The 24,323-nt window shown below is 36.5% G+C and overlaps 1 protein-coding gene across 1 annotated transcript in view; it reads right to left on the reverse strand.

Annotated features, from left to right (window-relative positions):
- Positions 1-24,323, reverse strand: part of CUNH8orf34 (chromosome unknown C8orf34 homolog) — a 365,453-nt gene that overhangs the window by 197,474 nt on the left and 143,656 nt on the right. The window contains exon 7 of the mRNA XM_050142135.1: positions 20,469-20,635. Within this exon, the coding sequence (XP_049998092.1) occupies positions 20,469-20,635 (167 nt within the window). The remainder of the gene's footprint in view (positions 1-20,468; positions 20,636-24,323) is intronic.

Genomic DNA, 24,323 nt, shown 5'->3' on the forward strand with positions numbered 1-24,323 from the left:
CGTCCACACTCAGTCTTCTCGTAAGACAACTCCACTCCATCACTCAGTGCCATGTGAAGCTGCCCCCCACTTTTTCTAAGATGTGCATCCTCTCCTCCGGGTGCCTGATCAGTCCTAATATCGCTATGCCATATGGGTCTGTATCTGCTTGACTTTTGTTTTTCTTTCTCCTCTATTTTCTTTTTACTCTGGTTTCCACATTGTGGGATTCCTATGCAAAAGCTTGGTACTGCATCATTTGGTTCTATATTTGACTATCTAGCATAAAATGTAGCATAACCAGTCAGAAACTGGATGTAAGAAGCAAAATCCTCCAGTGGTACTATTATCTATATTATGATTGTATTTAGTGGGTAAAGGCATTTTGCATAAATACTAACAATTCCTTACTTTACCAGTGCTTTTCCATCCCCCTCTCTTTCCATCCACGGCTCTTATCAGAGCCTTATCACTCATCTTTCTAACAATTTGAAAATGGTCAAGTAATTAAATTCCCCATAATGGCACATTTTAGGATGAGACAAAAAGGGGAATATAAGATAAGCAGTTTTCTTTTCCATTCATTTGGTGGAAATTTAAATATGTAATACAATGATAGATACTAGTTTGCAAATAATGAATGCAACATATTTGCTTTCTAAGACTTAAAGGAAAATATTAAATTGTTATATTTAGAACTAATTTATATATTTGAAGTCCCTAATAACATGAAGAATAAGCAATCATCTAATTCCAACTAAGTCGGGGAGTACATGACCTCTGAAGAGACAGCTTCATTTTGGTCTGTGTTGACTCAGAACAAGAGTGTGCAGGGTTAGTGCAGCATCCCCCCCCACCTCTTCTTTTTACAGTACTAGTATTCAGAATTCATGAATGATGACAAAGATGGCCGCCAGCGTCACAGAGGACTAATATCTGACCCATGAGATTTTAAGCATCAGTTTGTTTCATGTAGAAATTTTCCGCTTAACTCTCTAGTTATGTGGTCATTTTTATTCAGCTGGCCAAAATATCAAGGCCGAGGGTATCTTTAAAATATTTCATTACTATCTGTTCTCAATTCTGTCTTTCATTTCTCTTGCCAAGGGCCACGCTTGTCCATTTCCAGGCTGTTTATGCCATGGGTACCTGCTTGAAAAGCTCCAACATTCAAATCCCATTGCACAATGCAGCATATCGGGAGAAAAGGGATGTCTGCTACTGTGGGCTGAAAACTAAGTAGAAATGATAAGGGCGAGAGTCGCAATATTCTCAGAATACCAGGGCCTCTGAGCTTCTCTTTGGGAAGCTGATTGCTGAAGTCACACATTTGTCCACAGCTTGTTGGGGGGCAGGCAGCATGTGAGGAAACTTGTCACATTCTAACAGCCTTCGAAAACAAGGTGGGGTGCTCCACTTACCTGCAGCATCCGGGCAGGCATACAGCAAGAAGCACAAAAGAAAAACAAAACAAAACAAAAACCACACAGTAACAGCCCTGTCCTGATAAAAACACCTATTTTCTGGGATAAGCAATTTCTGGAATAAGTAATCTGAATATAGGAACATTATGAGATGGTCTGTAAGTCATTTCTCTTAAATACAGAGAATTTTGGTTAAAGTTTTGGATATCAGTATTAGAATTGGCTTTTTTAAAGAATCAACTAATTAGGCAATTTAATTTACAAGAAAATAACTTATGCATAAAAAGGTAAATAGATTTTGTTCACTATAAAATTATATGCCCAAAACTGTGCTCCCTAAGAAAATCCAAATATAAATAGGTAGCAAGATAATTAGGTACAAAAACTAGCAAAATTTATTTTACAATTTAAGGCAAAAAAGTACTTTCAGAAGTAAAATTCAGGCATTACATAGATCCAAGACATCTTCTCCCATCATGAATTTATTAATGCGGTGGAATTCAATAAAATAAGCACTTTCTCATTCATATTTACACATTTGAACATGCAGAGATGACTTATAAGCACAATCAAAAATAAATTTAACAACTTGGGCTTGAGAAAATTTATTACCAGCATCCTTATTTTATGAGAAACCAAGCATGGCTTCTGATTAGCTGATAGGAATGGGCTTCTGTAGAAGGGAGCATTTGCTGATAGAGTCAGAGTGATAGGAGGATGGCCGGCACCAGGGAAGCTTGTCTTAGCCATGGCACAGAAATTCAATTGACTTCCATGGGTCATTTGGAGACAGAATGCATTGTACCTAAGGAATTACATTAGAAAATGTGTTTAGTTAAAGAATCCACAGAATTTGGATTGAAATCCAGAAAATTTCAATGTAAGATTGACCAACATGGAGAACAGAAGTAGCTGACCAACGACTGTCCTCATCCGTGGAGCCTTGTGGTCATGGTGGAGCACGTGGAGCATGTGTGGTCCTCATCTTCAGCGAGCTTCAGGGATGCTGCACGTTCTCTCTCATCCCACCACATGCTCCTGCGTGGGATCCTAGAATCCCCAAAGCACGTTATGCTTCTTCCTTTGATTCATATGTTACATGCAATCTTAACAATAAGGTCACAAAAGGTCCTTTCCAACTCACCAAGTTTGCACTGTTAATAAATTTCAAGATGATAATCAAGGAAATTATAGAATCATTTCTCATAAAATTATCAGTAGTTCTCATTATATTTTTCTCGTTAAAACTTGCTTGTGTATAAAATCAAACAATGATGACCCATGTACAATAGAAAATGATCACCAGATGTCGTAGCTCACATCTTTAATCTCAGGCCTCATAAGGCAGAGGCAAGTGGATACCTTGAGTCTGAGGTCATACTGGTCTACATAGAGTTCTCCTGAAAAGATTACATAGAGAGATCTTGTCTCAAAACAGAAGCAACAAGAAAAAAGTTAAAGACCATTCACTGTACTGTGGAAGGGAGTGTATGCTGATAGGATTGGAGAGGATGATGGCTAGTACAACTGAATCTGGTAGTAACTGCTGGAGGAAATTCACTTGACCTATAGAGGTCATTTCAGGATGAATCCAATTTTGTTATGATACATGTTTAAAGACTAGATCAAGTGCTTAAATAGAAAAACAAGAGGATATCCATAAGCCAGGATGGAAGAATGAAAAATAAGAAGGTAATAGCAACAGAAAAATTTGAATACAAATGTATCATGTGACTAGACGACAAAGCAAAGCCATTGTATTAACAGTACCAATGGACAATATAACAACATATCAGAGTTGTAGGAAGACCCCGGAATGGAATGGGATCTTTTAATAAAGGATTATCAAATTGATAATATTTAATTTTTTTAAAAAAATAACCTGTTATCATCATGCAGAGTCAAAGTTATAGGAAGACAACAGCCATCATCCACTGTGGCATCAGGTAAATTGGTCCAATAACTCTAGAGAACCATGGCAATTTGAACCATATATAAGATGTTTAAGCTGCATGAGTCAGAAGATTCACATCTCTGTGTATCTCTTTAGGAATGTGTACTATGGAAGCCGAAGAGACTGCCCATCAGTTAGCAGCACTTAATGCTTTTGCAGAGAACCCAGGTTTAATTTCCGACATCCACATGACAGTTGACAGCCATTTTTAACTCCAATTCGACAGTATTCAAAGCCCTCTTCTAGTCTTCACAGGCAGTGTATGCACTTGGTGTACATGCATACACAATGGCAAAACATCCAAACACAGAAGAAAAAAATAATAAATGTTTAAACAAAAAAGTATGTGTGTCTCAAGAAATATCACTTGCAATTTAAATAGGATATTTTAAAAGCCTAGAATTATTTTGTACAATACAGAGGATTTAAAATCCTTTGCATTTGCATAATAAAAACCAGTAGCAATCCTAGATGATTTTTTTTGTCAAATAAAGATACTGTCACATATTTACAGTCTCTGGATTGGACAATACACCTCCTGGTTAAAAAAAAAAAACAACTTACACAATAATCAAAGTATGAAGATGGAATTAGATAAATATATTTTATAATATTCCTTCTATAAAATGCAGAACATCAGTCATTCTGGATGCACTCAGTGTACAATTATATGTACAGCACATAATTTAATTGTAGAAGAAATGACTGTAACACTATGTAGTACAGTATGATGCTGTGTGTATAGATAGTTTTAAAGTGTGAATTGTTATAGATCACCCTCTGCACCTGAGATAATGGAATAAAAGAACAAAAGCCAACTTGGTGCTGTCACTATTTACAGAGAAACCCTGAGTGAGGAACTGGAATTAGAGGGACGAGAGAACTGACTGAGATTTCTCTTTCTTAAAAATTTCTTAAAAATTATTTTAAAAATTTTTGACATTCATAAATCTGCCAATGAGTTCATTAGACCTGGTTGACGGTTTTTCTACAACCTTGCCTGTGTGTGAAATATTTAATGATGGTGTTTCCTTTAAATGCATTTGACCAGGCTATGACACAGTGATACGTCAGAGGGAAGAGAAATCACATGGAGAATCTTGTCTCACACGGTTCTTTGAACTAATGTCTCCTAATTGCTGATGAGAAATGACTACCTTCCTGGAACCATGGTACTAGCTGGTGTTAGCTGAGAGTGAGTGGGGGTTGGTAAGGAGTCCAGTGGAAGAAATTATTGAAGTAGGTTTTTGAGAAGTCATCAAAATGAATCCAGAAGAAAGACATGTAATAGAAAAGCAATTTTTGAACCATGTCAGTTAGTAGAAGGGTATGTTAGTAAATCCTAAGAAACTCTGACTTTAAATATACGTGAAGTTTTCAGATCTAAAATACTAGGTCAAATTAAAATTATAGAAAGCAAACAAGCAAAATGGAATTGACTGGGGGTGGAGTAAAAAGTCTTTAAAATGTCATTCTTATTAAGAAGAAGGCTAGAAGTAGGGGACAAGTGAACTTTGCTAAGTTAGTTTAAAAGTTAAAGACTACAAGTTAAATACATGAATTCTACACAGTGAAATGTTTAAGGGGGAGAAAAGGAAGAAAATAACAAGCATTCACTAAAGTTTCCCTGGTACCACACACCAAGTACTGTTCCATGCATCTTTACTCTTTCAGCCAGCACAATGGTTCTCTGAAGGGGTTAATATGTTGTAGATGAGGTGAATATATTATAGCTGCACATGTGTGTCTGTGTGGGTGCACAGTACTATGACCTGTTACATAGATTGTTGCATAGCTTGTATGCTTGTAGAATCTATGCAGCAAGAATACAATAGTACTGTATAACAGCACTGTAAAATACTGGTGTCCTCCAGAATCTTAGCAATGTGTGTGTGTAAGCATGCACACTACTATACTATGCTAGATACATGGATTATACCTGTGCATGTGTATCTGGTGCACACACAGTTCCATGATGTGTTTGTTATACAACATTTGGGTAACAAGGGCTATGACCTTTTCCAAATCACTAGATTCTCTGAGCCTCAACTGCAATAGAGTGAGGTCACTTACTATAAATGAGTATTATAAAAATTAAATTTAATCAGTCATGTAACCATTAAGTACAGTAGCCAACCTTTATTTAAATATACAAATTTTATCAATTTATATCTTCATATATATTTTATTTTCAACAGAATTATAAAATCTCTAATGTAATAGCTTTTAAATGGGGGGATTGTAAATTTATGTGTATGCATGAGTACCAGTCTTTGTGTGTGTGTATGTATGTCCACATGTATGTAGGTGCCTGTAGGTGAGGAAGAGGGTACTAGATTCTCTGGAGTTATAGGCAATTGTGATGTGACAGACATGGGCTCTGAGAATCAAACTCGAAATTCTGTAAGAACAGCAAACACTCTTAACCACTAAGCAGCATCTCTCTGGCCCTGAAGCATTAACATATACTTTACAGGTCTGTAGATATTTTCTTGTGTTTTTTCTTATATTCTTTAGCTCTTTTATGAAGCACAGACAGAAAATAATAACTAAGTTAGTCAAACAGAAAAGGTTCTGTAAAAATATTAAGCATAATATATTAATATTTAATATAGTATTTAATTTTAATATAATATCATTATAGTATTTAATTTTAATATAATATCATATACATCTTAGCTAGCCTGACCAAGAAAAAAATGTTTGAGAAATTTTTAAATATTAAATTGAGAAATGGGAGATGACAACATGGTTCAGCCAGAATGAGGGCTTGTCACTAAGTCTGAGGCCTGAGTTTGATCCTGAGACTCCACATGGTGGAGGGAAAGAACCCGCTCCTGAAACCTGTTCTCAGACCATCACATGTGCTCTGTGGCACATGTGCACTCTCTGATAAAACAAATGTAGAAATAGTTTGCAAAAACATCCGGAATAATGGGCTTATACTACTAACCTTTGAGAAACAAAGTAAAATGACCACATGATGGGGGGAGAACATAACTCTAAAGAGCTGACACATTTATAATGAAACCCCAGTCATCAAAACTAACGCATGAAGAAACAAACAGATGGATTTACAAACAAATAAATTAAGCTAGGAATTTAGTATTCTATGTATATCAAATGGTTTTACTGAAGAATTCTGCCAAATATTAAATAATAAATATCGATGTTTCACAAACTCCCAAAACGTAAAAGAATGGAGGAAATGTTTGCTAAATCAGGCGATAAAACAACAATGCAAATGAAGACATTAAAAGAATATAAAAGTGGTATCCGTTTTAGATACAGACACAAAAATCCATCATCAAAATGATGGCAAATGGATGTCAGCAACATATACAAGATTTTAGACTCATCAAATACGTATTCAACCCAGGAAGACACAGTTGATATAACAGATAAATATCAGTGAATATTCTAGGGTAATAATATAACAATTAAAATCACATGCTCATCTCAATATCTACAGAAAACATCAAACCTTAACATATTTCATAAAAAAACAAAACTTGTAAAACAAATGATGAAAGAAGAATTCAGTGAGAATAAATTTTCAAAAGAACAGTATTGGAGAACTCACACCTTCCAAACTGAGATCTTAGCACAAAAAAAAAAAGGATGAAATCAAGACAGTGTGGTACTAGCATGAGAAAAACATCCAAAGTCTATGCACCTCAAGGAACTCCAGAGAGCATAGTCATTATGAAGACATGGAGTATCACATTAGATCTTACATTTCATACTGACTTTGGCTCTGGTAAATTGTGTTGTGTGTAATTGTGTGAAACTTCTTTACCGTAAATTTTTTTAATTTATTTATTTATTATGTATACAATATTCTGTCTGTGTGTATGTCTACAGTCCAGAGGAGGGCACCAGATCTCATTACAGATGGTTGTGAGCCACCATGTGGTTGCTGGGAATTGAACTCAGAACCTTTGGAAGAGCAGACAATGTTCTTAACCGCTGAGCCACCTCTCCAGCCCTTTACCGTAAAATTTTAATAAAAAAAAAGAGAATGAAAACCTCTAGATCAAAACATAAAACTGAATTTTCAGAAATAAATCTGTATATTTAGGGCCAATTGACATTCAGCAAAAATTCCACATGAGTTCAATGGAAAGAAAGTATGTTTTTTTTTTTTTTTAACAAACGGTGCTGGAACCACTCAATCTCCACAGCAGAGAAAGGAATAGAACAGATGTGGCATACACAGCAGGTTTGACATGGAACAGACAGAGTCTTATATGAGACACGAGACCACCAAGAGAAATATAGATAAGAGTTTATCTTTAGATATGCTGTTCTGTCTAAGCTTGGTTGTGTGAACAGCACTTCAGAGGTTCAAGGTCAAGAAACACAGGGTTGCTGAAAGAGGGAGCCTCAAGCTCAGAACTGCAAAACACTGCTAGCTCCTGATATCTTCTTTAGCTCTGCATTCTAGAAGTCTTATCTACCACAGTTCACTTCATCTAGTATATCGGTCTGTCTGTGGAAAGCAATTATGAAGCAACTGAAAGACAATGAAACAAAAGCCAAACCACCAATTTCAAGAGTGTAAGAATCACAATCAGCTTCCGATATGGCAGGATGGTGGGCTACCGACTATGTTTTTAAATCTGTGATTATTACCCTAAAGACTCTAATAGATAATTTAGTCACAATGCAAGTATAGGTGGCTAGTATAACCACGGAATTGTTGGCTACCATACACATAGGAAGAAAAATGGAAAAGAATTCTGATGGTCTCATTAATAGACTGAGCAGGGAGCGGGGCTGGAGAACAGGTCTTCAAGATGCAGAATTTATCAATAAAAGCTTACAAAATAGAAGATCATGGAATGAAAAAGAATGGAAAAATAAAAAAAAAATATTAGAATGCCCAAGAACTGTGGAGCAACTGCAGAGAGAGAGAGACAGAGACAGAGACAGAGACAGAACAGAGACAGAGAGAGAAAGAGAGAGTAATGGAAATGCCAGTGGAAGGAAAAGGGGAAGAATAAAGGAGGGAGGAAGAGAAAAGAAGGAAGGAAGAAAGGAAGGACGGAACAGAAATGATATTTGAAACAATAATGATTGAAAATTTTCCCCAAGTTAATGTAAGACAGATCTGAGAGTCTCAGAGACCACTAGACATTCTGAACACCCACGGCATTATAGCTAGGCATATTGTCTGCAAAGTTCAAAAAGCCAAACTAAACTGTGAAAGAAACTAGAAGAAAAAGATAAAATTACACTCAACTTGTCAGAAATTGTGTACACGTCAAGAACAAGAAGCAAAATATTTAAAGCTTTGAAGTGGGAAAGAAACAACCCCTCCAGACCATAATTCCATAATATATAGAATTGATTTGTAATAAAAGTTCTAAGAGAATAAATATAATAGGAAATAAATAGAAAATATAAATAAAATAAAAGTAAGTAAATAATTAGAAGGAAAAAAGTCTCAGATAAAAATGAAAGAAATTTATTATCAATGGAAATACTTTTTGGTAAATGTCAGAAACTCTTCTAGGACACAGAAAATGATGTATATTAGAAACTTCTAAAAAAAGGAAAAGTAGTGAAAAATAATGGAGTGGAAAAAAAATAAAGCCACACACTTGTTAAAATAGCAGATAAACTGTTCAAAATAATAGTAGCAATGTGCTTATGTATGTCTCTTTATACATACATATGTGCATATATACAATGAATGATGGAAGAGGCAGAAATGAAGAATTATGGTTATTTTTCTATCATAAAGTACTAAGTTTACCAAGAATACAGTATAGTATAATTAAAGGTGACTTGCCTATAATAAAAAATTGTAAACTCTGCTCTAAATCCTAAGAAAGAAAAAGACTACAGATTCAATAAGAATGGGGAGAAATTGAATCTCATAAATGTTCATTTGAGAGCAAGGGTCTGGGACAGGAGAGATCAGCCTCATTTAATAACACTTGCTGCTCTGCCAGACCCACATGGTGGCTCACAGGTATCGGTAACTCCAGTTCCAGTGGATCTGATAAATTGCTCTGGCATCCGTGCATACAAGGCATGAACACAGTACACACACACACATGATGCAAACAAACCATAATGCACATAAAACAGGAGGATTGAGAGATGGAGGGGGGCTGGAGCTATATTGAAAGTTTCAGGTCAGCTAGGTTGCATAGTGAGACCCTGACTCAAAATGCCCCTTCCCCACCTCCACCGCCCCCAAACCCATCAACAATGAAAAGAAAACACATAAAACTAAAAGCCAGCAAACAAAGGAAATCGAAAACCCAAGAGGTGGAAGAAAAATTGAAGGCAATAAGAATAAAAACTAAATATAATTCATACTTAATAAGCCAGAATGGTGGCTAGTAATACAATCATATCAATCATTACTTCAAATCTCAGGATCCTAAATTACACCTAATTAAAGACCAACATTGTCAGAGTTATCATAATATTCTCATGTTTGAATAGAAATAGATACACAATGCATTATTATTAATATACATGAATACAGAAAGACAACCCATACTGACCCTGATAACAAGAGAGATGGAACAGCGATATTACCGGCTGATCAAACATCAGAATAGCAGAGAGGAGATTTAATAATGATGAAAGTGTTGATGTTTCACAAGGATATAATCACCCTTAATATTTATGCACCTTACAACCAGCATTAAAATGTGTGAGGTAAAATTGGATTGAATTCCAAAAAGTAGAAATGAATCCACTCATAATCAGAAACTTAAAATCATAACTTCACTTCAGAAATGTCAAATGTCCAGTTTAATTTTGGCTCTCTATATTATGCTATCATGGTTTAATTCCAAGTAAGAATTAGTGCTTTCTAGAAGTGCAATGTGTGATGAAATATAAAGAAAATATATGTACAGTTTTGTGAGTTGAACACATCTATGCATTGAGGTATAAAATATTTCCATCACCAAGGAGGTTTCCTTGTACCAATATCAAGTCAGTCCCTCATAATCTATCATTCCGATATATTGACCATTAAATTTACCTGTTCATGAATGTATTATTATTATTAACTTAATTGAAAGTCTAATCACTGGTTTCATTTGCTCAACAGTGTTAGTAAATGTTGTGGGTCACTCACAGTTCTAGAAGCTTAAGTGTCCAGGATCACCATTCAGTTTGCACATACTCACTGTCTATGTGAATATCCTACCCTACATGTGTACATGGAGATTGTTAGAGAAACTTTTCTGATAACATATGTTCATCTTATCTAATTAGCACACACCACATATGAGTCCGTTTAAAGTTGATTATTTCCTAAGAGAGTCCCATCTCAGGTTGCAATAACATTGAACTAGGCTATTAATACCATAGAGGTGTCTGGGGACAGAACTGAGTTGATGGTAATAAAGATCATCCATATTCTTGGATGCATTGATATTTCCACTTCTTATTGCTGACTATACCACAGCTGTTGATGGGAGCGCCAAGTGATTGGCACTTGGATGGTTTTCTACCGAGATTATTTTCAATAGTTTATTTTTTGACACAGTACAGCTGTGAGAACAAGTTTTCTTTCCCCTGGAAACCTGCAGGGAATTTTAGATCATTGGGAAAGAACGTATTCAACTGTATAAGAAACCATCCAGACATGTTCTCTAAAGACTTCTCAGCAGTGCTTAAGAGAATTGCTCACTCCATTCTTGAATGTTTGCTGTTTGGCCTTTAACTTTAGCCTGCCTAGCTGGTAAAATGTGGTGCTTTGTGTTTTAAATCATATTTCGCTGGTGGATAATGATGTTGCGACATTCCTTGCATGTTTCTTACACATTTGTCTAGTCTACTTTGTCAAGCTTTGCTCATTTTTCGTAGGTTTGTTGTCCTATTATGAAATTCATTTGTGTTGGTGCTGTGTTTTCTGGGTGCAGGCTTTGACAGCTGTGTTGTTGGGATTGCTCCTGGCTACAGAGTGGAAAGCCTTCAACACTCTTTTCTCTTACTTTGTGGGAAGAAAGTTGCAATATTAATGAGTCACAGTTTGTCAAGTTTTTTATTTTCTCCCTAGTAAATTTTGTGATCTCCAGGTAAGTTTTACATAGAACAATATTATGAATTCTAAACTTTATTTGAGAAGCTTAAAAGTCTGCTTTTATAATTGGGACTCATATTTATCTAAAAGTCATTTTTAATGTCATAAAGTAGTTTTGAATTCATTTATTTTTGTCACTTTTCTTTTCCAGCAGAAATATTTTGAAATTGCTTTCTTCCTTTCTCAAACCACCTTCACTAAAAGCTAATAGGTCATATAAAGGTGGAGGTTTCCTCCTTTTCCTCCAAGCCCCAACGTACCCATTAATCTGTTTTTGCACCAGTGCCTAACTGTCCTACTTGTAATCTGGTGGTAATCTTGACAACAGATGCTATAATTACATCCATATTCTATTTTACTTTTTATTATTTTGGCCACTATAGATCAATATTTACATATAATACACATATACCACACATACACACATACCACACACAAGCATGAACACACACACATGCTACATACAGACAGTCTCAGTAGACATCCCAGGCTGGTCAAAATTGCAATCCTCCTTCCTCAACCTTCTGAGTGCTGGGCTGCAAGACCAGCTTCTTTCATTTTATATGATAGAAATACCAAGTGTTTTAACCTTTCTTTCTACAAAACACTGTTTTCTCTAAGGCATTATTTTGGCTTTTTCCTTATCATTGTGTATTATTGGCTTGTTCCTATTTACCTTGGATGGCTTTTTGTTCTTGATTGTTTGTCTCCCTTTGATATTGTCCCCTGTTTATGATGAAATAGTTGACTTCAATTTCCAATAATTTCCTAGACAACATAGCTTTCAACTCAGAAAGGGAAAGAGAAAGGGAGAATAGAGGTAAGGAGGGGCTGGGAAAAGAGAGGAACTAAGAATATTAATATCAGAAGTGGTACAAGATCAATAATGAACAAGTACAAATTTTCTCATCATGTCTTCTTTATTTTATAACCAAGAACTTACTTAAATCTTTGGATACTAAATAAATAAACACCATTAAATTAGATAATAAACACGAATATTTGTATTATAACACCAATAAGTTTTATAATAAGAACTCCTGTTTTAAGCATTTCTGTAGGAGAATACAAGTGTCCATGTATACTATTAAAGGAATAGTGCTCTTTCAATTTTGACTTTTGCTTTTAAATGTATGTTCTTAGGGCTCTCTCTGTGTCTGTCTCTTTGTCTCCATCTCTCTGTCTTTCTGTTAAAAGCTTTTGTGTGGGACAGTAACCCCTCTCCCATTTTCAATTTCTCTTATCAAAACAAAAATGAAATTGCTCAGAGTTTGTCTGGTTCTTTTATGCTAGACAAATAGAGACATAGTCTCTATTTAAACTATCTTTAAACTACAAAACACACTTTTAACTCAGCTTCCAAGATATAGGACTCAGAGGGTATTTCAGTGTTATCAATGCTATTTGAGAAGTTTCAGGTCATAAATGTCAAAAGGAAGATAATGGTATCTATTTAAATCTTGGGCAGGAAAAAGAATCTCCTCTTATTCTTTCTCTCTCCCCTGCCCTTCTCTCCCTCTCTCTCTTATGCACACACACAGACACAGAGAGGGGGGGAAGAGGTTTAATATATTTTATAGGATGCTGATTCTGTATTGAGAGAATTATAAAACATTGTGCAATCTGAAACAGGGTACAGCTTGGAAAGTTTTGGAAACAACTGAGTTCTCTAAGCTAGTCTCTCATTGCCAGATCTCCCATTCTCATCATAAGGTGAGGTCCCCGCAGGGCCTGTGGTCTGTAGTTTCACACCCCAGATGCTGTCTTTCCATGATATAGAACTACCAGTGACCATGACTATAAATAATGGAAGCAGACGACCTGGCAATAAAACCTAAAACAAATAAAGAAAATCATACCAAGATTTTTAGCTTTGCGTACTTTTTAAAATAGCACGAATATTTACATTGCTGAAAAGAATTGCTCAAATTATCAGAAGAATCTGAATGTGGTCCTGCTCTTTTATAATAATGGCATTACATTTATTGCTAGGATTTGATCGAAAGCAGCAGGGAAAATGAGCTTCTTATGTTATGACTTCAGAAAGTTGTCAGTACCCATTTAAAAAGTATTACAAGACCAACATCAAGATGACAGAGCTCATAGAAATATTTCCTTAATATATGGAGCAGACCTAGGTATTCCTGCAGCCCTGCAGCCTCTCTCTCTCTCTCTCTCTCTCTCTCTCTCTCTCTCTCTCTCTCTCTCTCTCTCTCTCTGTGTGTGTGTGTGTGTGTGCCTCTCTTTTTTTGTTCTTTCTAACACGAACTCAATTTCATGCATTAAAAGGGAAAAAGAAAAAAGAACTCACTTAAGAAATTACATGAATTTTCTAGTTCGTCTGTTGGTTGAGAACTTTCTCATGACTTATTTTGCCTAGGCTGTACAAAACCTTAGCACTCATTTTTATTAATCCCGTTTTTCTAGCAACAATCCTGTGGGATGTTCCTGCTTTCAGATTCTACTATCTGGAACAGCAGCCAAGTGATCAACAAAACTGTCACAGAGCGCACACTGTTACTGCTACCTCCATACTTCGTGCCGCTCCTGAGAGTTAATTCCCTAAGCTTCACGTGAATTTTACATTACTGCACTAATACCATCCTATGTTAATACTTTGAACCGCACAGTCTCTAAATGTCGGTAGTTAAAATAGCCCATTGAAGCCCTTACTGGTGATGCTTGGGAAAGTGAGCTTTAAAGACATTAAAACTAAGTAAAATCTAAGATTTCTAATATGGGCAAAGTCACCCACATCAAGAGAGATATTCAGCTCAGTTTTCTAGAAAGAAGCTAGGTTTATAAATGTAATAAAAATGATTAATTTTCATGGATCCCAGTCAGAACACCTTCATATCCCCTTCTATACTCCTTAGTAATCTTTTACTTAAAAACTTTACATTAATAACAGGGTTATTTATTGTTGTTAAGGATATTTTTCTTTTGGAATTTCAGAGAATATTATATTTGAAAAAAATAATATAATAATTTCAAAAGAACTTTACTTATAAGAACACTTTAAATCTTTGGGATTCCCAAAAATATACATATAACATAGTTGTTAATGGTTTTTGAAGAAAGTTTTATTTAACAAAAGCAACTGTCTGGGCAAATATTTGGCCATTTTTGTGAACATTCTTTTCAGCTTTCTATGTCACTTGAGGATTCTGTTTGAAAATGACTAGACACATGGCTGGGCATATCATGATATAGAAATTTCTGGACAGATTCTGTTAGCTATAAAACCAGGTTTGAAGAAATCAGAAGAATTACAACATGTTTTTAATGAGTTTTGATTGTGACATTAAACTTCAAGCAAATGCTAAATTATTTACAATTCATTTGTATCAACTAATAAAAATATAACAAATTGTGATTCAGTGGATTTTCAAATGAGTCTCATATAAAGCAAAAAGCTCAAATTGCTAGTACATAAAAATAATTACCATGACTGAACAAATCATCTTGGAATACCACATCACCATATATGAAGTATTTGGAAAAGAATAATATTTAACACTAGTATGAAATTTGGTTGATTTTTTCATTAATGCAGAACCAAAATTGTTCAAATATTTTCATATTTGTTAACATAACTTGAAAGCAGTATTAAGTTGTTTGTATTTTAACAATTTCATTACATGATCTATGAAAAAAACATGAATTACAGTTCTAGATTTTGTTTTTTTAATATTTATTTACTCTTATGTGCATTGATGTTTTGCCCGCATATATGTCTGTGCCAGGGTGCCTGGAGTTACAGACAGTTGTGAACTGCCATGTATTGAACTTAGGTCTTCTGGAAGAGCAGCCAGTGCTCTTAACCATAGAGCCATCTCTCCAGCCTCAGTTACAGATTGAATTTGCTACTGCATCCCTTTTCTATTCTTTCCCATGCTTTGTCTTTATTAGTGTGAACCTCTGCATATGCAAAAAATAATTTTGTTTTCCTCCTATAAACCATGCGTTATAGGAAAAAATAAATCTAGCAATCTCCTCTGCATTCTAAACAAGTATCAGACATCACCGCCTCTGCTTAACAGATGGCAGGCTTGTGTGAGGTCACCTGTTCAGCCTCTGTGCCCTTTCTTTCTGAGCATTTCATTGGCCCTGAGATCCCCGTATCTTCCTGTGGGTAGGCATTGCTGCCTAGTTAAAGAAAGCACATATTTTCCTCTGCCTCCAGTTACATAAAACATACAGGGGATTAAAAAGAGAGCTTGTCTTGGGAGAAGAGTTTTGTACATAAATCCGTGTCCTTTTTTTTCAGTATCCCTGTCATCTACGAAGGAAGAAGACTGTGTCACTTTCTGAGAATATCTTGCTACCCCATGTCTTTGCCTATGGAGTAGGGAGGGTATGTGGTGTCAGCAGCATTCTAAAACTAATTGCTAGTAACGCAGAAATTAGTATAAGATTAAAGATCAACATAAAAGCAAAAATGACAAAACTGGCAAGAGGCAGCCTGAAAAATGATTTGGTTTTAGAAGTAGCACACAGGTCTCTAACCATGTCACCTACAGCACACCGCACGGTGGCTCACACCTCACAAAACGGTTAGTGAAAAGTCACAGCAGACGTATGAAAAACACATTAAATGCTGCCATTAGTAGGTAACAAACCGTGCATGTTTTAGTCCAAGCATTCAATATATACTAAGCAAAACCACACACAAATAACTGGAAACAGTTTTCCCTGAATAAAGGAATTTTCACCTGAGGTAAAATCAACACTGTGAACAATTTGTCTATGGGTTTAGAATTTGTTGGCAAACTACTAATTTTCTTCTCCTGGATCAATGTGTTTTGTTAAGTAACTCTTGCTCACAGGCAGAAAGTTCAGCATTTCTTCTCACGCAAGTGCTATCAGGCAGCATATGTATATGTTTTGTGGCATCTTGCATTATATTTATTTAAAGAGCAATCTCCACCTACAATATCTATTGCTATTAGCAAAAACTCTGATATCTCCGAAAAGAAAAAAAAAAAAAAAACCAAAGAGTGAAGAGAAGGAAGCATGCGTAGAATTTCAAACACAAGAAAAAATAATCTAGACAGTAAAAAGGGAGGGGAGTGGTACTTAATGAAAGAAATAATCTCACGTTTTAATTTAATAAAGTAGAATCCGAAAGCAGTAATTTTTTGGGGATTTATGCAGGAATAAGCACAGTAACTCTCAAGTCAAAGGATTCACACTTCCAGTGTTTCTGTATGGTGAACAGGAAGCAAGGCAGGAGATACAATACCAGCAATTGTGGGAGCAAAAGCTTGTCAGCAAGACCTCTGGTTCCAGAAGTCACTTTAAATGAGTGGGGGTGACTCAGAAAGCTTTCTCATGAATGATGACTCTCCTAACTTACTGTACATAACTTTTCTATTAAGGTTCTCAGGAGTTCGACCTATTGCTTGCAACGGAATCTACTGAAGTAGCGGGGAAGGTATTTTTACTGAGTAAAACCTGACTCATAAGCCGCATTCAAATCTAATGAACAAAATCCTGGGTGTAGGAAACACTGACATCCTGTTTAAAGGTGAACCTATGGATTCACCGGCAAACCAAATCATGAAAATCAGCACCTGTAATCTAGACTTGTCTATTTGTTCAAATTTGAGGTATTACAAACACTCAGACCTGCTCTGGAAGCGATAGATACATACTTAAGAACTAAACCTGTGAAAACCAAATGAATGGCTTGAGAGACAGAGCATGGCCATCCACTTTCCCACAATATCCGCCCTTATCTCTAAACTCTAAAGATCAAATAACTTTTTAAAGTTAAATATAATCTAAGGTAACGTTCCTCATGTTGTTCGTTATTCTCACCCTGCATTAGCACAGTTTGCCTTGTGGAAGCATGTGCTGGAAGATGTTCTAAAACGGCATTAAAGCTGAAGGCCCAAAATATTTTATAAGTAATAGTCCAAACTAAAGTGTATAATAAAGCAGTTGTAACTTCTTTAAATTCTAGTTTTGTTTTTTTAATGAGTATAAGTTGGCATAAACTACATAGAAAACGATCAAACAAGTATTACTGTTACAGTTCAACCATGATGATAAAAATATGCAGCTTAAGGGAAATGAGATGGCATTCGCACAGCTAATGTCCTTCAGTAGCTCCTTAAGTTTCCTTTGAGGATAAAGGAAGAGAACCTACAGAAGCTTTAAGGAACTCGTCTGGTCTCACACCTTTTTTGAAAAACTCTTGATTTTAGCACATGTTTAGGGAGTGTGATCTCTGTTCACTTTAATTATCATGTGCCAATATAATCACCAAAATAATTGAGAATGTCTTATGTTTATAGTTGAAAACGTCATCATTTGAGGTGAACATGAGGATGTTTTTCATCTGCATTTTGTTTATCTAGAGTCACTTTCATAAATACTTAAAATTGGTATCTCTTTAAAACTCAAAGTTCAGATACTTCATTCTCTGATAGATAATATTAACTTAATGAGCAGTTATTTATCCACTAAGAATTTATAAGTAGGATTTAAAGTAGTCTGGTATAAATTAACATAAAATGGATCTTAAAATACATTTTCACATGCCTAATATATTTGCGGAATAAATGTACAAACATACAATTAAACAGCTGTGAATATATAATCAGCATATATCAACAACACTACATTTCAGTAAAGACAACAACAATAATTAGTTTTTATTTATATCTACTACTTTCACTAAAAGATTTCCCCCTTAAGCCACCAATTTTATTAATGGGTAATTCACTTATATATTGATATTGGCTAAGAACCATATTTTTACTTATCAGTTCACATTTACAGATAACTTCCCATGCATGTTACATTTTCAGCTAATTTTATCATGGCATAGATAGTGGCAAACTAAACCCTTAAAAACACATTATATCAAACTCATTCTACAACATATTGCAGATTCTCAAAAGATATTTTAAACACCAGTATCTTACATCTTACTAATGATTCTACACACTAAATTTTGATTTCACATAAAATTTCAAGGTATTAACATTTGTGTTTTCTTCAGGTGTATGCAAGCACATTTTTCTCTGGAATCATTTCTCAAAACAAGGCAACTGCCCATGGCATTATTGAATGCTAGTGCTGTGTGCTTGAACATTTCTTGCTATCATAGGAGCTCTCTTCACTTAGAGAGTGGTGTTGCCACCAGCCGCCGGGCCAGAGCTGTGTAAGACCCCATAGTAAAAGCTTTCACTATTCTTTACCATTAAACCTGGTCAGAACACAGGTTAAATATCTACAGTGAGAAGAAGAATGAATAAGAGCCGGTTGCTAATGGCTTATCACGAGGGAGACATCTAGACCCAACCCTCTGGTCTTCATCTTAGAAAACTGGACATTTGTGAGGAGAGCAGGGGAAGTCTAGAGACAATCAGCATGCAGTGAGCCTCCTTAGGATCCCTTGATCAATTCTTTTGCTGTCATTGACCAGCAGGAAATCCACTTACAGGCACAGTCACCAAAGGTCCATTGCCTATGTGAACAAGCTCTGCCCACCCTCCCCTTCTCAAGCTTATACCTCCTTGCTCTCCTTGACTAAGTAGAGAAACCAGACAAGCTTGCCATGATCCCTGCCCCCACTTCTGCACTAAGAGGCCCCACTAAAGACAGCTGTGATAGCACAGGTAGAGAACAAGGTGGTAGTGGTGAGTTTACATTTTTGATCTGGCTGCAAAATTGCTACAAACAGAAATGATTTCAATTTATGACCTAAGATCAAAGTCTGTGTAGCGAATGAAGGAAGGAGGAACGTGTCATGGCAAGATCGAGAGGCTCTTCCACGTGCATGATTTGTAAGTGGGCAAATAAGACTTAATTGCTTAAAAGAAAACAAAGCCCAATAGTATCTAACGAAAAGTGTCATGATACAGTCTCCTTAATTCTAGACTCAAGGTAGGTATGAGACCATTAGAAAAGATCTTCAACCATGCCACCAAAAACTGAATGACACCTTTGCAGTTTTATGCATGAAGACCTAAACTCTCTTATAGAAAATAATTTACTGCCATCAGCATTAATTCCTAGAAATATGGCCTAGAATTTTAAATAAAGTACTTTTCCTGTGCATTCATATCTGTATGTAATTACATTATTTCTTCTCTTTTCAGTTTAAATATAATGGTATGTTGTCATAAAAGCATTTCCAAATTGTCCTAACTAGTTCTATATAAAAGAATAAATAGTACCACTCAAATAAAAACACACCATTTTACATTTTGATTACTTGCGAAGAAAATTTCATGTTCCTCTTATGTAAAACTGATTTTCCAGTCAGGCATGGCAATGCACTCCTTTAATTCCAGTACTTGGGAGGCAGAGGCAGGTGGATCTCTGAGTTTCAGGACAGCCTGGTCTACAGAGCGAGTTTCAAGAGAGCCAGAGCCACACAAGGAATCTTGTTCCCCTTCCCCAAAAAAGTGATTTCCCAAAATGAGTTTCAATTAATTAAAATTAACCATTTTTTATGAATAAATTTCTATTGGAACAAGATTACATACTTGAACCACCAAAAAGAAAAAGAAAAAAAAACCTACAAAAAGAAAACTAGACCTACCACATGAATGAAGATTTGTGAAGGTACTGAGTCTCTGAAGACTTTAAAATCTATGCAGAACTTCCTATCAGTTATGAAAAACATCAAACATCAATTTACTGCCAACATCTTTCAATTTTACGGTATTTTTCTAAAGCAACCTTACAATCAGAGGGACTTGTTGGGAAGAGGGTGTGTTTTAAAGAAAATGGGTGTAATCAAAAAACAAAACAGATTTGCATTTGATCACAATTGCACACGGAATAAAGTTGGATGAAGTCAGTGTGTGGAGCACTGCACAGACCGAGCACATAGTACAGTCTAGGGAGTATTACACATGCGTTTGGTTCTTACATGCAACTTCATAAAGGTCTAATGGAAAGAAAGTGTACTCTCAAGGGCTCCCTTTGCCTTAGACGAAACTACTCGAAACATTTGAAATCCCTCAATTCCTGCACACTTTTACAATGCCAGAAAAGAGGAGAAAGAGAAATGATTAATTTTTAAAATTACCCAGCAACTCCATTGCATCATCTTCATTGTCAATGTCGTCTTCTATGACAGATGGGGTGGGGCTATGCACAGACTCGAAGGAATCCTGGGAAAGCATTGCAGCCAGAAGTTTCTTATGCTGCTGCTGCTGCTGTTTTAACCCTTTCGTCTTGGGCTCCATCTTTAAGCTGGAGAAATATTGATGTGTTAGCCTTGGCCGGTAATGAAAATCTACTGAACTAATGCATTCTCATTGCACTACTGAGTCACATAAACGTATTGCACATTGCTTGTTTTCCCCCAGGATAAAGAAAATAGCATGTTTCTGATGCATCCCTTGGTACTCAGTTCATCCCCCAGTGTGGAGATGCAAGCGTTTGCCCTTCCAGCACGAAGTGTTTCTTCTGATTGCTGCCCCATGACTCAGACTCATACTTATCAGCCTTTCTGATCCTGCAGGAGCTAGAACATCTAAATCATTCCCTGATTTCAGCAAGTGTATGTCATGTAAGCCACACGTGTTAGAATACTGGTGGCATCTTGTTTTATTCATTATGATCAAAACCTACTACTTACAGTCAAAGCTTCCTCCCTCCTGCTGCTCCGTGACTCCCTGTGGTCACCTCCTCTGTTTTCATTCCCTCTCGCCTTAGGGAAAGTTTTGCTGGACCCAGTTTCACTAGACTTATGGTCCATAGCACTTTTGGTGCTTCCCTTTGCTCTCATATTTCAGATGAAAAATCTTTTCCTATTCTAATGATTGTTCCCATACAGGCAGCTTGATATTTACCTATGCCTGCCTCTCAAATTTCTTCTTTCGGGGCAGATCAAATGCCGTAGCAGTTAAGAATATTTGCTGCTCCTACAGAGAAGCAGTATTCAGTTCCCAATGTTCCCATGACAGCTCACAAGTTCCACCACCTTCTTTCTAAGCACCACACACACACACAGGGTGCACAGATAAACATGCAGGCAAACACTCACACATGAAAAGCAAAAGTTACACTTTTTGTCTAAAAGATTCCTTCTTTGATGCTGCTTTCTAGATGCTTACTTAAGTTGTTCTTCTGTGTAAAATGTCTGAGGGATTATCCCGCCTGGTGTTCCATAGTTTCTAGCTGTTCAGTAAGTTTTCGGCTGTCACTCCCAATTCCTTTCCAACCTACCCACTTTCCCCTTTCTTCTTGGCACTTGATACGAATTCCGGTCCTTTCCTTATTTACCCACAGGTCACTGAAGCTGTATCATATGTATGTGTGTGTGCTGAGTGCATATCTAGGCAACACATGCATGCAGAAGCCACAAGCTGGCGTTGGTTCCCCTGAAACTTGAGGCACAGGTGGTTGTGAGCAGCCTGATGTGAGAACTGAGCCCAGGTCTCCTATAAGAGCAGCAAATGCTCTAAACCTCTGAGCAATATCTCCAGACTCCTTATCATCTTTTCTCTTCAATTTGTTTTCTCTCAGTTGTTCGGAACAGACTAATTTAATAGATCTGCTACCGTAGTCTCTAATTCTTTTGTCTATCATGTCTGCCCTACCACCAGGATTGCACTCTTTTTATTTCTGTGAATTCTTGTCAGTGCTATAATTTTCACGACAATTCTATAATTTGTGTTTCATATTATTACTTAGTATGTTTATTTATTACCAGGAATCTGCAATTACTCATTAAAGCATTTTATGATGACTGTTTCCCCTCATTTCCAGGTAATTCTATCACCTGTGTTACCTCAGGCAGACATCGATTGACTTTCAGTACTAGGGCTATGGTTTTTATGATTTGGGGAATGAATGGTATTTTATAAAATTGGGTCCTCTATGATTTGGCTATTATTTTAGGATTCTGTGTGTCCTATGCAATTCTCATAATTTATAAGGCACCCATTATACATGGTTATTGTGTTACTGAATATATATATATATAATATATACATATATACATATATGTGTGTTAGTGTATATATATATATATATATATATATATGAAAGGAAGAAACGAAAAGAATTAAAGGGAGCTGGTCTCAGTGATGGGCTGTGACAGAGCTAAAGAGAAGAATGAGAAGCAAATGGTGCGCTCTGGGTTCTAGTTTTGGGTACCAGAGAGAATGATAGAAAAGGAGACGATGAGGGGTAGTGAAGTACCTGAGATGATATTAAGATTCCAGAAAATGATGACAAGATCTAAGAAATTATAGAGGAAGGAAGTGGGTAAAAGGTTAAAATTCAAGCACAAAAAGGAAGTGAGAGGCTAGGTTTGGGGCAGAGCTACTCATGCTGCCTGTTTTGTCAAGCCAGACAGCATGCTAAGAAACAATACATTCACAGGAAGACTGACGTGAGGATTGGTTACATTGTTGCTATGAGAAAATGTTGGATAGATGTAAAAGGTATGAAGAATGTGACTAATGGGATTCCTAAGTCATGTTTGGAAGACATATATACTATGGAAAAAGAAAAGAGAGAAGGCAATGGGCAAGGATTATCGGTACAGATCACACCTCCTTTTCCTCCAGCATCACAGTCTAAGAATAGAGGAGGTGGAAAGAAGGCCATGATGCAGGCAGTCAGGAAGTGCATAGGGGTGTGTGGGATGAGAAGAAAAGATGGGTGGGTCTTCGAAGGATGCTGGTGGTTCTGCACACATTCAACCTCTTCCAAAGAACACTGGGGATTCTATATGCATTCAACCTCTTTCTAAAAACACTAGAGGCTCTGTACATTCCTAAAATAGATGACTGGAAAGGAGGACATTTTGGGGTCAGGAAGAAACCTGATGAAAGGGAAACTCCCAAGAATCCACAAGATGACCCTAGCAATAGCGGATATGTAACCTGAACTGTTATCTCCTATAGTCAGATTAGTGACTGCCTTAATTGTCACCAAAGAGTCTTCATCAATAGTTAATGGAAACAAAAATAGAGACCCACAGCCAATATTGGGCTGAGCTCTGGGAAACCTTCTGAAGAAAGGAAGGAAGAATCATAGGAGCAAGAGGAGTCAAGGATATCACAACAAAATCCACAGAGACAACTTGCCTCATAGACGCTCACAGAGACTGAACTGGCATGGGACTGACCTAGGCATTCTGCATGTATGTGATAGTTGTGTAGCTTTGTCTTCTTGTTGGACTAGTAACAATGGGAGCAAGGGCTGTCTCTAACACCTCGGCTGCCTCTTTTTGGAACCTATTTCTCATACAGCATTGCCTTGCCCGGCCTGAGTAAGTGAGGGGATGCTTAGTTTAAGGCAACTTGATATTCTATGCCATGAGAGGCCTGTCTCCTTCTGAACAGAAACAGAGAAGTGGATGGGGGTATAGATGGAGGTAGTGGGAAGCAAGGAGGGAACAGAAAATGTGGTCAGGATCTAAAATAAATAAAATTTTAAAAAGCTCTAAATGTCAGTGAGTTTATATGCTTTCCTAATAACTAGCTAGGCAAGCTTTAGAATCAGGGAGCTATGAAAAAAACAAAAAAGTCTTCATTCATGGCTAGAAACCAAATATGAGTGAGTACATCCCATGTTCCTCTTTTTGGGTCTGGCTTACCTCACTCAGGATGGTGTTTTCTATTTCCATCCATTTGCCTGCAAACTTCAAGAAGTCATTGTTTTTTACTGCTGAGTAGTACTCTAATATGTATATATTCCATACTTTCTTCATCCATTCTTCAATTGAAGGGCATCTAGGTTGTTTCCAGGTTCTGGCTATTACAAACAATGCTGCTATAAACATAGTAGAGCATATACTTTTGTTGTGTGATAAGGCCTCTCTTGGGTATATTCCCAAGAGTGGTATTGCTGGGTCCATGGGTAGGTTGATCCCAAATTTCCTGAGAAACCTCCACACTGCTTTCCAGAGTGGTTGCACAAGTTT

This window comes from Alexandromys fortis, unplaced genomic scaffold (assembly GCF_014885135.2).
Source record: "Alexandromys fortis isolate MF-2015 unplaced genomic scaffold, M_Fortis_MF-2015_v1.1 scaffold_41, whole genome shotgun sequence".
NCBI classification, from domain to species: Eukaryota; Metazoa; Chordata; class Mammalia; order Rodentia; family Cricetidae; genus Alexandromys; species Alexandromys fortis.